The sequence below is a fragment of the Orbicella faveolata genome, unplaced genomic scaffold (assembly GCF_042242905.1).
Source record: "Orbicella faveolata isolate gen_17 unplaced genomic scaffold, um_ofav_v1 contig_4, whole genome shotgun sequence".
In the NCBI taxonomy this organism is placed as follows: Eukaryota; Metazoa; Cnidaria; class Anthozoa; order Scleractinia; family Merulinidae; genus Orbicella; species Orbicella faveolata.
Genome location: NW_028301569.1, coordinates 454,723 through 472,942, shown reverse-complemented (window position 1 = coordinate 472,942; position 18,220 = coordinate 454,723). Strand labels below are relative to the sequence as shown.

Genomic DNA, 18,220 nt, shown 5'->3' with positions numbered 1-18,220 from the left:
ACAGGTGTAAAAAATCACTAGTTTCGCTTTCAACATTGTTTTAAAAACTTATTAACTTATGTAACAGAGACTATATTTCGTGAAATGTCCCACACAGAAGCGGACATAAAGTCCGTTATCTTAACCAATGAACATAAATAAACGCCTGAGTCAACACTTTTACATCTTAAAAGATATAAAACAAAAACCAAAACAAAACAACAGCCCCTCGACCCCCCCACACTCCAGGGCGAGCTTGTGTTAAAGGCGAAAGGTGCGAGGGTGTTTTGGAAAATCCTTTCAATAAGACAATATCATCTATACTGACAAATCATCAATGAACCCACACACTAACATTAGTAGTTTGTTTTTATAACACACCTTGATTACTTTTGCTCCTAATATTGTCCAAAATCTCTGTGGCTAGTTTTAGTGCCATACGGGCCATTTTCTCAGTGTAAACGTCGTTTGGAATCTCATCAGGAGAGTACACCTGGTCCGGGTAGCGCATTCGCGTTGAATCTCCTACGAGATCCTCAAGTTTTTCTGATAAACTGGTCAGATGAGAGTCGTCCAACATCAAGGAATTCTTGACTAGATTATGAACACTGGTTTTAGGAGCACCAACAGTGTATTGCGCAGCCTTCAAAGCTTTCTCTGCAGCCTGCGAAACAAATTAAAGTTGTCGGACACTATGATAACATATACGAGGCATGTCGAAAGAATTACAATATAAATTATCTAACAAACGACAACTATCTTACATATGCCTTTTTCTAAAATAGTTTTATTCTTATGAGCTTAGCTTTTAATTAAGTCATGTGAGACGTGGAAGTGAATACATGGAAAGATCATAAATCGAAAACTGCGAAGTGAAGAGTACTGACACTCAGCATTCATTTCTCATTTCTCTACCAACGGACTATAATCAAGTCAGTTACGAAATGGATGATTTGCCATTCCGTAGTAAACCCGTGAAAAATGTGGAAGTGAGTAAGTGAACATATCCCACGTTGGACCTGCAGAATAGATTTAAAGAATACTGGATCATCGCACATGCGCGAACCACTTGCGCTAATTAAGGTTGCCGTATACCTTCTGGGGTGTCTCGCGTCCAAGCGATGTAGCGCGTCCGGTTTAGGCGGTAGATACCTAAACCCCTATATCAAATTAAAGCTTATAGAGCTGGCTATCAAAGTATACCAAGAATTTTGAGATGAAATGAATTGCCGATTTTTTCAGGACCACTAAATGCGAGCGCCCTAATCACCTTTTGGAAGCTACAAGTCAAAGCGAATTTTGTTTTTCGCCAATTTTTTCCCCCGTTTTAAGGACAAAAAGCGCTAAAAAAGCGTGTCTGCGTTTTGCCATATTCAATTGCAGTAAAAAGTTAGAGAGCATTTTCGAAATAGGATTTTAAAAATGTGAAGTGATCGTACAAAAATCGCTCTCAGAGAAAAAATATTTCGAAATAAACAATTCGCAGACACGTTTTTGTTTATTATTTGTTAATCTAGCTACTGTCTAAATTTCAGGGAAATCGAAGAAATTCCCTTTGAGATGTAACTCTTTAAAGTGTCTGCTTCAAGCGAAAAAATTTATTCGAGAAAACAGCACTAAGAAAAATCTCTCGCTTCGCAAACAAACTCCGCCCACAAACGTCTCCATCTGGGTTCTCAGATCTCTGAGCCAATCAGCGTTTGGAAAGTTTTTTCTCTCGGTGAAATTTACGCGCGAATCTCCAAAACACCCTTGTGTTTCGCAATGCGCTCAAGGCGGAGAGATAATTGTTCTGTAGCTCGGTTTTTCTTGAAGCTGGTCTGGCAAAATGGGGAAGACGAAAACGGATACGAACGCTAGAGTGGCTGGGCAAAGAAAACAAACAAAAGAAAGCGCGGCGGAGCAAATGTGCCTGGATAATATTCCAATGGATCTCAGTGAGTCCGACGATTCATCGGTATCAGACTCAACAGAAGAGTCACTGTAAAAATCGCTGTCAATTTCCCAAATTTTATCAGAACCTTTCTCTTCTCTTGACTCGATCTTTTTGCCCGCTTGATACGATAGCCATAGCTTCATAAGCGAGGCCAATTTTCGCTTCTTAACTCCGAGATGTATTTTCATTCGTTCTTCGCTGTTTTCGCTTTTTCGATCTGGACCACGGAGTTTTCCGTGGTCCATGTTTACTTATAGCTTAATAGAATTACACCTAATACGAAAAAAAGCTTGGATTAACAATGCTGATCGACTGAGTGGAGGTAAGTAGCCAGTCGTAGCCAGGCAATTCGTGGTATCCATATAGGTAATATTCCCGCGCAAGTCGTCTCGGTTGATTGCATACGCGTTATAGGGCTGTCAATCAAGAGGGAACTTTTACTTCCGGCCATAACGTAAAACCTCCATTTCTCCGCCAATATTTAGTTTCTTTCAATTCTTTTCTTCAGAAATTAGAGATTACTCTTCGACCATTACTTTGACCCAAAAATCCAAATTTGAAGAAAATTGCCGATCTGAAGGTATACGGTAACCTTAATTAACAGCCAGTGAACCATGTAAATCATTCAATGGGTGGATAAACAGTTCAACTTGAGCAAATGTTGAACTGTACCGGGACTGCCATTGTACAAAAGGGAAACCAACGGAATTAACGTTTTTACTTCAATTTCATCATCATCATCATCTAGTCCTCTTTGTCCCATGGAGGACATAGGACGTCCACAATTGCTTTCCATTTCTGTCGGTCCTGAGCCGCTCTTTTGGCTTCGCACCAGGTCATGTTGATCTCCTTCAGGTCCTTCTGTATGCTTCTGCGCCATGTAATTCTGGGCCTGCCACGTTTCCGTGTTCCTTGCGGATTCCAATCCATCGCATGGCGCGCTATGTTTCTCTCACCCTTTCTTAGTGTATGACCAATCCATTTCCAGCGTCTTCTCTTTATGGTGGTAACAATAGGCTCTTGTCCAGTTCTTATCCATAAATCTTTGTTGGAAATCACCTCAGGACAATATACTCTCAGAATTCTCCTCAGACACTTGTTGATGAATGTTTGTACTTGCTTTGTAGAAGCTGTCGTCACTCGCCATGTCTCTGAACCGTACAGGAAAACTGCCTTAACATTGGTGTTGAAAATTCTAATTTTGGTAGCTGTGCGCAGGTCTTTGCTTCTCCAGACTGGTGCAAGCTGGCAAAAGCTTGCTGTGCTTTCTTTCTTCTTGCTGCCATGTCTTCATCCGTTCCTCCAGTCTTATTCATCACGCTACCGAGGTAGGTAAACTCTTCAACCTCTTCAATGTACGGCTGATCGAGACTTCAATTTACTATTCCACTATTATGTCATTTCACCATAGACGGTAAAGAGAACACGCACAATATGAGCACCTCATACACTGTGATGTCACAACTAATGCAGTACACTCGCGGGCAGATAGTCCAAGAACGCTAGAGAAGCTCTGTCTTCCAAAGAAAAGCAGTTCCGTCATGCAGGCAGAGGCAAAAACTCAACGAAAACTCGGATTCAGACGCTCGTGAAACTTATTTTTCGCTATAAATAATTTCTTGCTTTTACAGCTGCTAAAAAAAATTTGAGATGTTCTTGGCTCGTTCTTTTAATTTCAATTTGTCGTTAATGAAAAATTGCTTTCGCACGATGCAGGCCCAAAACCTAGTTTTAGCGTGTCAATCACTTGTCATAACCATGAACAAATTGTGTTGGAAAATGGCAAAAGCATAAACTCATAACCGTAATACCTACAGAATAAGTGCCAGCACCCCCATTCCCACTTTCAGTGTTGTAAAATAGTAAAATGCAAACTTGTGTTAGATCAAAGTGTTTTGTCAACATTGCACAGGGGTGGAGAGGGGCAAAATGCGTATAAAATGAATTTTCCCAACCCTGGTGACCAAGGTTGTAGTTTTAGCGTGTCAATCACTTGTCATTGATCTTTCCATGTTATCCAATCAAATAAAAGACATTGTGTTGCCTTCCGTCTTGTCTAGATACCCACTCGCCATATGCGGATGGATTTCAACAGTCTTATAATAGTGAAAAAGATTCACAAAAATACGGAAAGAATAGCAAAAAGATTTTGCAGTGAAATAAAATTTCCTTTTTAATGGTTTAACATGTAATACGTCTGGACATTTTGCTCAAAGCTCGTATTTTTTCTCGCCCCGGAAAATACCTCACAACTCGCAAAATATCCACCCGTTCTATATGTTAAAGCATAGAATAAGATAAATATTTCTCCTATACTAGGCGTCTATTACCAACTGTTACACTAAAACCTGGGTTTTCATGGCGAAAAACAAAACGGGTCTATAGGAGATCTTTCATTTCAGCAATACCTGAAAAGTACAAGCAATCACTTCCTCCTTACATACCATGGGGACATGGAATTTTTGGCCTTTCAGAGGGCTTTCAAATTAAAGTAAGCGATGACCCTGGTAAATTTTTTTTTAGGTTTGTAGAACACGTTTTGTAGCAAGTTTTAGTATTTATTCGATGTTAATGCTTTAGGATGAACGCTTCCCTTTAGCACTGATCAGGACAACTAATTAGGAAATTAGGGAAAGGAAGAAACGTTCGCATGCTTACCTGATGGCATTTAAAACAGGCCCATTCGTAAGACGGCTTTGCAGGGTCTATGTCGCTAAGCACAGCTGCTAGGTCGGCCTCCGCCTGTCTGAACCAGCGCATTGCCTGTCGACGTTGAGGATAGCCGGCGTTTGATAGCCGTTTGATAGCTTTTCTTCTGATGTCTACTGGCAGCTTCCAAGCCTCTTCCTCGTCTCTCTGTCGATCTGATAGAACTACTGCAGTTGGTGCAGGTCGGTAAAATTTGTACAAATCAGTAGCTGGGACATCCTTTGACTCTTTGTCGTCCCCAATGTTGATCTTGTAAACCTTTGCGAGCAGACTTTCATTGCCACTTGATACTTCCTCGATAATCACAGCATAGATGAACGTTGAATCACCTTCCTCCAGTTCCATACTGTGATCTTCCAACTCGTATCCAACGTACTCTCCAGGCATAAATGATTCAAAGGCAAGATTGAGAAGCTGGTGATCTAAAATTGGAACAAAGCTGCCTGGTAATGGCAAGACGTCTCTTCCTTCTTCATCATAGGAGTCATCTGGTCGTATCTCCATACTATCTAGTAAAGCGCTAATCCTACCAGGATGGCAACGCAGCATTTCAGGGATATACATTGCTGTGTCTTGCAGCAGTCCTCTACAAGCTTCTTTGATCACTTTTGATAATGTCAGAGCTACTATAGATGGTGTTTCCCGGACATCGTTTACAGCATCAACGTACAAGTTCCAAATCTCGTGCTCGGACTGCGAAATCTTCTGCAAAAAGTAGGGTACCTTTCTTTCACTCCCCGGAACAACGTTTCCCTTATAAACCAGATGAGTTACAATTTTCCTCATTCCATGAATCTGTATGTTTTGTAATCTGCTCTCAACAGAGGACACCACACTTTCGTCATCTAGTTCCTGGTTTTCGTGGCTAGCGTGACGAATGAGCCTGAAAATCCCACGACAGAATTGCACTGAATGCAGTTGCTTCTTTAGTGATCCGGGGGCGCCCATGTCATAGAACTCGGTGTTGTCAACGGCATCGGCCAACTTCTCTTCTACGACACAGGACAACATGTGAGGCCGTAAAGCTTCAGGAAGACGCAAAATTAGATCCTTGAAACTCGTAGATGAATTGCAACGCACTTTGGCCTTTTTTAGGTCCACCACAAAGAGCTGGTCAAAATTTTGAATGCGATCCCGGTGACGAGGAGCGTCATCAAAGAGAAGCTCTGCCGCCCTTGTCAACACGACATGTCTTGTGCTATGTTCAAAACTACTGCCAAAGGGACGCACAGCTGGTAGGTACAATGAAGAAGGGGCCTGAATTACTTTGGAATTATCTTGCAAGAATTCAAAAAGACCCCTAACCGCGCTTAAAGCCCAATCGACCTCATTTGAATTGAGTCTGTCGGCCTTGCATTTTCTCTGCAGCGTTTCCAGTACCATGGCATAGTGTGAAAGACGTACTGAATTGGAGCAGTCCAGATATTGGAAAAGTGCCTTAAACTGACCTAGTTCTGCTGGCATTCCGTACAGGAAAGGTGCTATCTCATTGTCCTCGCTTAGTTCAATAACCACTTGCTCAGGTTTTACTAAACGACTTCCTTGCTCAACCATAATGCAAGATGTGCCTCTCAATAACATCTTCGCTGTGGTACTTGATATGGCATTTTTCTGTAGGAATGTGTAGATTTCCGTCATAACTAACATCCTTGTTGAAAGCTGCTTTGAACTCAGATCGCTGCCGTTCTCTTTCACCAGTTGGAGGCACAGGTTCCGGCAGTGGCAGGTTACCATCTCTACGGTAGGCACTGTGATGACTTGCAGGTGGTAGAGGATTGCTTTGCAGTAACCATCTTCTGAACCATATAAATGGTTCCTTGGATTTGCCCAATCAGGGAGAAGAGGTGCTGTGGTCCAAACAATGTTAGTATGCTCGGCTAGAGTGGATTCTCTAAATGCGATGTATGGTTCATCGAACTGTCTGTGGATCGAACGGAGCTCTGGGCTAACTGAAGTGGCGACAAACTTGATGCCAGAGACAGCCTGAAGAAGACCTGATTCTACAACGTTGTCTCGCTGGAATAAGTGAGCCACCAAGGCGCTAGATTTTTTGACCGTACTTGGAGTAGGGAGCGTCAGTCCTTCACGCGCAACCTCGTTAGCAAAGGTCTTAAAAAGATCCTGAGAAATGTCATGGATCATTCCGATGGTTTTGAAAAAGTCTAGCCACATTGAGGTGTTGAAAGGGTCTGGGGGAAAGTCATCTTCTGATAGCATTAACTTGAAAATATCATTTTCAGGGTCGTAATAGCAGAATGCTGTCTTGAGCGTTCCGTCGTTGGCTGGAACAATTTCTGTGTTTTTTAGACGGTCAATTAAGAGCTTTTTTTCGTCAATCTCCTTGGATAATCGCGGCAAAACAATGTCGCGAATACATTCCAGATGATCCAGCCGTGCTTCCTTAGAGAGTAGCGAGAAATGACTCAAAACAAACTTGCAGTACACATCAGCCGCTCTGAGGATTTTCACGGAGAGAAATTTAAATAACGAAGACAACCATGGTCGGGGATTCAGAAATACCACGCCAGCCTGATTTCCCACCTCATTTAACTCTTTCTTTGGTAAGTCATCGGGGACCACGTAAACTTTGTGATTTTTTAAATCAACCAGTTCACCATGTGTTGCTTCGTAGAAAGGAAGAGTTCTTAGTATGCTCTCATCACTCCCCTTCAGACGTTTAACGTGACTGTTGAAATAGTGCAAAATAATGTCGCACTCGGTTGTGGTTAAAATTCCCTCCAGTGAATGCGGATTTCTCATCATCTTCTGTTTCAAGGATGTCAAAATGGACGATGGTGTCCTAAGGGATGCTACCAGCCTGCGAGCATGAATCCGGTGATCTGCAGATACGCCTGGCAACGGACCTGGTGAGGACAAAACAGCTGAGTTCAATTCAGCCAAACTAAGCTTCTTTAATGTATCAACAAGCGACTGATCGGCGATACCATGAAAATCAAGGATGGTTTCTGACAGCCCAAGGGGAACCAGAAAGTGTTCAATACCTAATCGAAAAGAGCTTCTCCCTTGTGACTCGATTGAACGGGTCTTCTCGGTACAAGGTAGGAGGTTCCAATTAGAGAGTGGTTCAAGAGTTGCTTGAATAATTCTCGTCTTCTCTTCTTCAGTTGTCTTGGCTTTTTCAAGTTTTCTCCACTTTTCTTCTTCACATTCGTCTGTCGCTAAAATGCACTTAATGTTTGCGTTTTCTTTCGCCTTTATCTCTTCGAGGACTTTGTTTATCTCGTCGGCAACGAACCTCCAAACGCTGTATATCCACGCCCAATTTGGAATTCCGGGCTGCTTAGGACACCACTTCACGTATCCCTCACTGCTGTGATACGCGAGTGGTAGCGTTTGATGTAAGTTAGCAGCAAAACTCTTGACATCAAAATACTTGAACACAGGGGCCTTTAAGCTCTTAGCATCACCAAAGATTCGCGTTCGAATATGTTCATGCACAAACATTTGTCGGCATTCTGGTAGGATGTCATGATGGAGAGAAAGGAACTTGGGATCGTTGGCGTTAAATGTGCGCAAATAGTTGTCTTGTGTCAGAAGCAATGGAAGGCCTGGAAGATTAGCTTGAAACTCCTTGTCGTCCTTACAGTACCTAAGAACCAGTTCCACGACTTCGGCAGATTTGAATGGTGTTTCTTCGACGTCAACAGATACTGGCCCAATTTTGCAAAACGACTCTTCGCAGCTAAAAGACTTGTAGAATTGCATCACAGCAGAAGGCGAAACGCAACAAGCTCTAACATCAGATTTTTCCAGTGCCACATACACCGACCAGGTAAATCCGACAAGGTTAAAGCCTGTTTGGAGCAAAATCTGCTGTAAGGTAAGTATATTTCTTGTTTCCAGCACCCCATGAGGATAGGCATTAAAACAGTCGGCCATTCCAATGTTGTTAAAAAACGCCTGATCTCTCCCTTCCCCTGTGACAGGAAGCCACTCCAGCTTAGTTTTGGTACTGGAATTTGCTGATACCTCACCTCGCACCACTGGTAGAAGTCGCAACTTCTTCCGGTCCATTTCTTGATACAAAGACTTCACTAGAGTCTCCCAGTAAGGATCGGTCACGTTCACGGAAGGGAAACGCTTCTCGTAGTCACGTACAATTCTCATCAGATCATCTGTGCTGCAGCTAAGGGTTGCTTGTTCTAGATTCTGGACGACAGGCAAGTGATGGAAATTCCTTACTCCGTCTAAGAGTTCTAGATAACATGATGCTATGACATCGCTCACTAACGCATTGTTCCAGTCATTTCGGTAGTCTTCATTTGCCCTTCTCCACAAATGTTGTCTGCTCTCGTGCTCCAATGCAAAGTGGCCATTGATGTGGACTGGAAGGCCAGTCTCTATAGGAAGCGGAAGGAAGCAGTAGGCTTTCTTGCTTCGATCCGATGGAAGTTGCCCTGTGTGTTTGTTTTCCAATTGGCAAGCAACGCCACCACGAGGGAGCAAACCCAAATCGTGTCTCCGGTAAGCATCGACAATGCTCCTTTCCACTTGGTTCTCAAACCCAAACTGTTGGACAATTAGCCACTTCTCCTCTTTCCCAGTGCAGTCTCTTACGTTCAGAACATAGGAGCACTTCTTAACCTCGGCTTCTATAGGCAGGACATCACTTTTTTGTTGCTTTGATTTCCAAGTCTTCCTAATGTAGGCCGCGAACTGTTGCCTTTTGGCCAGATCGTCGTCTGATATTTGAGCTTCAACGAAATAAGAGTTCACCACTGTTCCTTTTGCGTCGATCTCACACAACGTGATTTTCCTAACATTGTTGACAAAGAGAAGAACCTCAAAAAGTTCCCCTTTTAATGATTCTATCATTCTATCAAGTTGTTCCAGTGTGACTGAAGACTGGGATATTTTGGATTCTTTAGCCATCTCCTCAGTCCTAAGAGGAAATCGAAACATGGTGGAGTTTTGTACGGGAAAATGTTCCTCAATATAGCATGAGAATACATCAGGGAACATATGTCTCAATTCTGTGGTTTTCTTGTACATCCGTCCTGGCGCTTGTGTAGTTGCCCCAGGTACATATTTGCAGTGAGGATCAAACACACACAAAACGTCACCAATCTCTTCTCCACTCGAGGTAAAGGATGGTACATCCGTCAAGTTGTAAACAGCATTGAAGCCCACCCCATATTGACCAGTCTTGTTTGGATCATCCCCTTTGCTGCCCTCACCAAGGTTCTGTATTCCTTTAATGTCAGCTTCCGAGAATGGCGTGTTGTTGTACACGCACAAAGCAGGGCCTTGAAGAGGTTTCCAAGAATCTTCAAATACCTCGTCATCAGCGTGTTGTCTTGGGTCTTTGATGAAGCAAATTTCTGTTGCTTCGGCATCATCAGCATTCTGGATAAGTTCTTTTAAAATTTCCTTCTCAGATGGGTATGCCGAGAGAATTCGTTGCAAGCGGTTCGTCAACTTCTCTTCTTGTCCAAACTGAATTCCAACAGTAAAGCGTTCCAATGCCTTTTCCCGACGTGTTTTTACGCCCAGCGTGATACTTGTTCGATGAGAAATCAACTCATTTACAAAGTTAACACCAACGTCGTCTGGTAGGAAATCGTAATCGTTCAAGCAAAGTTCGTCAGCAAGGCGCATTACGCCTTGGGAATCTGGAAGGTAAATTACTTCCTGTCTTTCCTTAACATTGTCATTCTCCTCAGATCCTTTTAGACAGTTAGCTAATTGACCAACCAGATTAAGCGCAATTTGAAGGGTCTTTTCATCAAGCGCTGTGTCTCCAAACTTGCACCTTATTCTCTCCAAAGAAAATATGAAATCTTTGCCTTCAAAGACTTCCTTTACCCCAAGGATCTTCATCAAGTTACGAAATGGTCTTGCAAGATCATCAGACAGCTTATGGAGGTAAGGAGAGCAGTCAGTTGTCAACTTAAAAGCAACGTGATTTGCATGCACAAATTCTCTTCCCAGGAGAATTATTTTCTTTTCCTGAAAAATCTCCGTCACTTGCCTTTCTTCTAGTTTTTGGTCATTGAGGGCTGACTGGAGAAACCTGTATGCTGCCAAGCATACTGCTTGCACTTCTTCGAATTCCTGGCAATCCAGGCTTTCAGCATTTGTACTTGAGGCAAACTGAAGTTGGGTAACGACATGTCTCGTGGTGACCCTGTCTTCGTTCAAAAGTAAGAAACTCCTAACAATGAAAGGTATGTAAATACCTACAATTGCTTCAGAGCAGCACACTAAATATTTCGCGGTTTTTGGAAAGGCTTCTATGGGTGACATCAATATCTTCTCATTCTTACGTCGAAGATCGTTCTCTTTCCAGAGGAGAGGAAACTCGTTTGGTTTTGCAGCAACTGGGAGGAATTTAGCTTGTAAAATCCTGTCTTGGACTCCTTCCGGAGGTGAGCTGTCTTCTTCATTGTTCAGCTTCTTCGCCAAAAGATGTAGTAACGATGTAGTGCGCTTTAATGCTGCGTCTTTGTTTTCTTGATTTAAAATGTTAACACTCTCTGCTCTCTCTGCAAATACATTCCATGTAGGATCATTTGCCATCATCCCGAGTTGCTCAAGTTTGGCCAGTCGTAGAGGATTCAACAATGTCATCTCCGTGCCAAAAGGAAACCGTTCATCTTCCGCACGAAAGAGAGAGGCGGCTTCTTTGTGTGGGTTGACAAGCTGATGCGGACATTTGAGTTTCTGACCACGTGGTGAGGCTGGAATACAGGGATAAGTATTCACAAGTTCGTCAAATTTTCCATCTCCTTCATCTAGGGCGTACAAGATCAACTTGTCCCTCAGCTCAGGTGGTACTGCAGCGATGTTTGGAAAGAATAACTCGCGGAAGAACCTGTCTTTACCATACAGCTTCGACTGTATTTTGTCGGCAAGACCATACTTCACAAATGATTGCAAGATGTCGGTTGGCAGATCAATAACGGCCACATTTTCTTGTATCAGCATCTTGAAAACTGTAAACAAGATGTCACCAATTTGTTCTTCCTGACGAAAGTTTGGCTCTAGAAAGACAACTTGGCTCATGTCTACCCATCTGTTGCCATCTGAAAAGAGGGAGCAACTACCATCTGCAACCTGCTGATAGAATGACCGAACGAGAGCCTCACAGTTTGGCTCGACGTAACTCGCCCTGGGCCACAGTAAATGAAACGAATACATTCCAGCAGCTGACTTGAGATCTTCCAGAAGATCTAGATACGCTGCACAAACAGAATCTCTCAAAAGTACATCATTCCACTCCACTCCAATACAGGCTTTGTCGCCCTCTGCTCTCTCTTTCAAATGGCGTCTGTTGGAAGCTATGGCAAGTGCGCCATTGATATGCAGAGGTAGTCCACTGTGGACTGGAAGTGCAAGATAGCAAAACACCGTTCCATCGTGGCGTGATTCTTGCTCTGTAACAGGTACTGGAGCAAACTTTCCACACACGTTAGGCATCAACTGGACAGCAACCCCAGCTGCTGGAAGTAGAGTCTTGTCAGCTACTGAAAACTGCATCGCTATCCCTCTGCCAATGGACGAAGCGAGGAGCCATGTTTCTGATGCACTTCGTAACTGATCGTTATCGACAAAGAATGAACTTCCCTGTTCCGTGACGGTGCTCGTCATATCGATGGTAAGCGCTGACCGTAGCAAATCTGCCCCAGATAGTTTCTCCCTTCCAACATACTGTGCTACCTCTGATGAAGCTCGTAGGAAGTTGCACTGTTTTAAGAAGTACTGGTCGTCTTGGCTAAGTTTCTTCACATTGTTTGACAGGGTGACTGGGATAGGCAGCTCTCGAATAATCCCAGATCGCGATAACGACTTGTTGACCTCGAAAATCAGCGTGGGCTGTGTTGCCTCACTTGAATTTGACAAATGAAAGATGCTAACGCGACGAACGTTTTGAGTAAAAAGAAGCAAGGTTCTAGCACCGCTGACGAAAATCTCCAAGAGGTCTCGAACTTGTTTGTCATCATAGTGAGTTTGCTTTATTTCACTTCTCACGGCTTGATCTTTGGTTCTTAGAGGGAAGCGAAACAGTGTTCCTTGATATGAGTTGTCGTCCTTATCTAGGTGAAGATCACAACCAAAGATACCATTGAACGGTTTGAACTGGCCACTGTACTTTCTTAGTTTCTTTCTCTTCTTGTTGATGTCGAGTCTAACTCCACGTGTTTTCTTTCCGAATGCCTTTTCCAAATAGAAGTTGTTGGGATCAAAAATCACAAAATAGTGTCTACTTAGAAACATAGGGACATCGGTCAAGTTATACACGGCATTAAAGCCAAGTCCAAACTTTCCAATTTTCTCAGTGTGGAGCTCTTTTGTACCACCATTCAATTGTTTTATGTTTGCAAAATCTTCATCCTGAAACTCAGCATCATTGTAAACCCACAAGGCAGGACCTTGACATTCCCCCATTTCCTCGTCGAACAGACGGCTCATGGCGTCCTCATTGGCTCTTTCATCGTATAGAAATCGAACTTCAGTGGCACCAGCATCGTCTGCGTTTTGAATCAGCTCTTTTGGAATGGCGAATCCATCCGTGTAGTCCTCCAGAAGTCGATTCAGTCTGCGGGTTAATTTCTCTTCTTGACCAAATTCGTCTCCTATGTTCATTTCGTCAGGTTCTAGCATCCGAATCTTACTTGGAGGAATCCGCAAAAGCTGAGCTGTCCTCCTAGGAATGATTGGATGAACATACAAAACGTTCATGTTTTCATCATAATCCTCGGTTTCCATCCATTCATCTTCACAGTACACACAATCTTTAATTGGTGCAAGCTTGACACATGAATCGCCTTCTACATGAGTTGGGATGAGTATTTTTTCTTTAAGCTCAGCAGGCAATTCCTCACCTTCGTTTGGTTTGATCTCATTCAGAATGTCCGCAGATAGCTGCAAATCCCTCTTTACTTCTAAAGCAGCAAAGCTACATCCGGAATCATACTTCTGTTTTATCATGCGAAGAACCTCAAGCAAAATACGGGCGTCGCAGTGTTTTCGCATGCCAAACTTCGAGAAGAAGTTTGAAAAAGGCGTTACCTCTGCAGGAAGACATGAAATATATGGCGAGAGGTCGACAGAAGGCTTTTGTGCAAGCACAGCGTTAGGTGAGGAAAAGCCGTCTCCATTCCACATCCAGCGTAAATTCTCGACTCCTTGAAACGCGTACTTGATAGCAGAGGTGTTTGCAGCACAACTTAAATAGGAGTAGATATCCTTCACAACTGAGATATAAAGAGGCCTTTCCTCTAGGGTGTAACAACCCATCACCGCCTTCAACTGCTCCACAACATCCGAAACACTGGGCATCTCGTCCAATCCTAAACATTTCGCTAATTGACTGGAGGAATCTACTTCAACAATTGGCCTCACTGATCCGATGAGGTTCACGTTATCTTTGTTCTCGACTTCTGTGGGCTTGCAGAAATGGGTCCCTTCGTGAGTTTCTACCCAGAAATGTAGGCTTCTTGGAAAACCATGGGGCTTTTGTCTCAGTACTGAAACCCAAGCGATACTTTGCAGGAGTACTCCCAGTGCTGTTCCATGAACAGTTTCTTGTAGTGTCGTCGGATGTCTGAATAAATACGCCTTGATCGCTTCCGACTTCTTCTCCGCTGTCAATATGTCAGACATGTCAGCGATCTTGTTCGCACTTTGGTAAAGGTCTTGCGCAGTGATTTTGTCCTCACTTTTCAAACCAAGTTTCCCTAGGACTACAAGAACGGCAGGATCAGTGTACTGCGTTCCAATTGGAAAGACATTCTCATCAGCAAAAATGCACTGTAGCAGTTCATTTCTGGAATCAAAGACCTTCGTAGGTGTCACCCGCCCAGCGAGTGTTGGTACAAATGGCAATGATTTCATCTCCTCTTCAAGACGGGAATCTAATGCTGCATACACCTGATATCGCTCCATCACAAACGCCATAAGAACATCCATCTCCTCAACTGAATAATTCCCATCTCTGACATCTGGAAAGACTTCTTCAAGCAGAAAAGCAATCATTGTTGGGATTTCAATCCCCAGCAAACGTGCCAGCCTCTTGGAATCCTCTTGCGTGATGTCTATGAAATCTCGACGAGACGCCACTGGCAAGGGACTTTCTGGTGCAACACGAAGACCGCTTTCCACGGAAACAAATGATTTGTTCTGAGTTTCAAACAATGGGAGACCAGAAAGAATTGCCTTTTCCAATGGTCCCACGGATGACACCTTGCAAACGAAATTTCGTATGGAGCGCTTGCCCTCGGTCGTTACTGAACACATGCTAATTTTCTTTTCGGAAAGGCAAGCCGTCAGAGCCTTTAGGACACTTTGCGGCGATGGAGCATAAACAAAATGGTTGGTAATCGCCGAATGTTGGCTTAAGAAAACAGGACACTCTCGAATAATAACCACTCCAAGCTCCTCCAAAGCGCTGGTGATGATTTCGTCGAGACAATCCCCATGGAGACTCCTTACAACTGTCTTAGATGGTAGTTCAAGTCGTGTTAATTGGACTGGAACTTGTGACATATCAATAGGAATCAATGGGAGACCTCGGAACCTGCTCAGCCCTTCTTTTGAGGGAAACATCTTGCTAAGATAGTCCCATATCACATTAAGCCAGTTGCTTTTGGGATGGCCATTGTTAGCTGCACCAGGGTACCAGTGCACTTTCTCTCCTTCTGACCATTCGGGCGGTAATGATGTAGGGAGAAGAGTAGCGACGTCATCTTGGCAAAGATGCCTTAGCTGAGTGCTTCCTATTGTATAACAGTAAAGGAACAAACCTAATTTACTAATGCGAATATTACCTGGTCGGCAGGATCGTGTTAATTTATCAAACAAAACTTTGACAGTACTTCAGCTCGCACCCAAGTACGTTTTATCTTATGCCCTGCAGAGTCCGAGCATCTGGTGAGTGAACCATAGTAGCATTCAGGACAAAAACTTATACAGTACAAGAAGTGTTTTACCCTAAGAACGAATATTTTTATTCGAGTTTAAACGCCTGAGCCAGTCAGTGGTTAGAAGTTATCAGTAATACAACTCTAGCGTTAGAAACCCTACAGGGTGTTTCAAAAGTTCGTTCCGATTTGTTTTCTCTAAAGTTTCATTAATTTATTTCACCTACCTTTTTAAAAATTACGTATATTATTTTTGTTCATTTTGCATTCGATCATTCAAATGATTAGTAGCCAGAATGCCCGCCTTTATTGTTAATGATTTTTTCTAAGCGCCTAGGCATAAAATGTGCGAGTTCCTTTAGCGTGTCAAGAGTCACATTTTTCCATGGAAAGCGTAGTCGCCTTTTAAGCTCTGTCATCGTTTTTGGGGCTGGATTTTTGTACGTTGTCTCGTCAGTGATATTCCAGATGTTCTCAATGGGATTGAGATCAGGAGAGTTCACTGGCCAGCCATCCTTGGCTATACAGTATGGCAAATTCTCTTGACACCATGGCTGAGTTGCCTTTGAAGAAGGAGCCGGTGCTCCATCCTGAACGAAGGTCATGTCTTTCTTTGAGCTAAACAACTTCCTCTCTATCGGGCCACCGGTCACCTAACGCCTTGATGTTAACGGTTTCACTTCTTTCTCAAGGATTTGCTTCATGTAGTACTCAGAAGTTAAGGCTTGGCCTATGGGTAGCATGTGTAACTTTGTAAGCCCACGACCCTTCATGCCACCCCACATCACCTGCGCACTTTGCTTCACTTGGAAAGTTGGAGGAACATCGCATTCCTGCGAGCCCCATACGATATCGGTTTTTGGATTAGGCTAGTGGAAAAGATATTTAGGACACTCATGTGTAAATAAAAAATTGTCCTAATTTTCCGCTGTCAGGTTCGCGTATTTCTTGGCGAATCGCAAACGGGCTTTCCTTTGCTTTTCGCTCAACAAGAGTATTTTCTTTCGCTTGAAAGCCCTCCATCCTTTCCTAGTCATGTATCTCCACACCGTTATGCTCGAAACTTAGATACTTTTCTGCTGAAGATACTTGGCAAGCTTCCTTGCTGAATTGTTTCCGTTTGTGCTTCTCTTTCTCGATTGATTTTCGAGCACAATTGGTCAAAAGAGACGGTGGTCCGTTTCTTGGTTTGTCTTTGAACGACTCTCTTTTCGATCACTTGTTCACCCAACGTTCCGTCTTGTTAAAAAAATTAGCGATTTCTTTGACTGAATGACCAGATGATCGTAATATGGCTGCTTGAGCTCTAGCATAAACAATGTCTGACTTCATTTTCGCGACAGAGAAAGCAGAAAGTTCGGGAAAAAACTTAGAGAATAACAACAAATTCGGGAAAGGAACAACATACACAAGGGGCGTGAAAAAATGGCGGGAAAACGCTTGGGTGCACATTTCGCACGAAAATCGAAACAAAGGCATCTAGTGGACGACTAAAATTGCTATTGCCAGCTATCTCGATAAATTCTCTACCTCAATTTATTGACGAAGTTCTAACAAACAATTGATTTGATCAAAAAATTAACAATTTAAATCGGAACGAACTTTTGAAGCACCGCGTAATCTACCTGACACGCACAACTAGATCCTAAAGAATCTTTAGATCTCAGTAACGGGGTGGGGGGAGCAATGGGGTTTTTTCCATGTTCAAGTTGTCAAATTGTACGGTAAATGCAAACGCTACTTCACTTGTAAACAATGAGTTCTGTATTGGACCAAACTAGTGCTCTTTGAAAAAGAATCAGTTAAAGTGTAACTTCCATACCTTTCTTGGCAACTACTTCTAGACTTCTGAAAAGGTTTACGTCAATTTCCTGATCCAAAAAGCGATGGTGTAGTCCAGGAAGTAATTCTTGCGGATGCTCTGGCGACGCGATATATATAGCCTCATCAGAATTTGCGAAGGACGTGAAGCATCCACCGGCGATGGGTAATAACTCCAGTCCGATCAGTTCTGTGAATCTGTTGCCTTCACAGCTCAGGACAAACTTCAGGAGTTTCAATTTCTCCGTTCGCCTGAGGTTCCTGTAGCAAAAAGGGTTTTCTTTCAGGACATTTCGAACAAATGGGGGGTTAATTTCTTTTCGGACCTCTGCGTACAAGCCAACGGTCTTCAACACGTGGTAAGGCATGGAGGCAACATTTTCATTGGCGTGGAGCAAAACCCGCGAAAGCAACTCCTTGAGCTCGTTGTCATCAAGTTTATCAAAGACAGCCTCTTCCACTTTCAGCCACCTGCCTCCTCCAGCTCGGGTGTAAATGATCTTCTCACTGCAAAGTGCCTCAAACAAGGGATCCTGAATTTTCTTCCATTTCTGATCGAGAATGTCGACATTAGGCCATGCCCTAAGAAGAAACAAAATATCAATGATAAAACCAGAAGAAACCAAAACGATGTAAGTAAACAAGGGGTGGCAAACTGTAAATTCATTGTCACGATAAATAGCCGGGTACAATAGTGCTAGAGAAACGTTATCGAACAAATGGTTTTTAGATGACGGCTCGTCATGGATTGCTGAGTCAGAATTTTCTCCGCTGACTGTTCATTTGAAGTGAGGTATCAGACTTTCGTATCATTTCATATCATATACACACACAATTCAAACATGATTATCTTGGAATGAGAAATGGAATGAGAAAATAACCTTAGTTAGCA

The 18,220-nt window shown here is 43.0% G+C and overlaps 1 protein-coding gene across 7 annotated transcripts in view; it reads right to left on the bottom strand.

Annotated features, from left to right (window-relative positions):
• Window positions 1-18,220, bottom strand: part of LOC110053691 (sacsin-like) — a 52,659-nt gene that overhangs the window by 1,476 nt on the left and 32,963 nt on the right. For all 7 annotated transcript variants that reach the window (XM_089275830.1, XM_089275831.1, XM_089275829.1 and 4 more), the window contains exons 7-9: window positions 17,330-17,910; window positions 4,574-15,363; window positions 361-643 (exon numbers count right to left, since the gene is read on the bottom strand). In XM_089275830.1, the coding sequence (XP_089131956.1) occupies window positions 361-643; window positions 4,574-15,363; window positions 17,330-17,910 (11,654 nt within the window). The remainder of the gene's footprint in view (window positions 1-360; window positions 644-4,573; window positions 15,364-17,329; window positions 17,911-18,220) is intronic.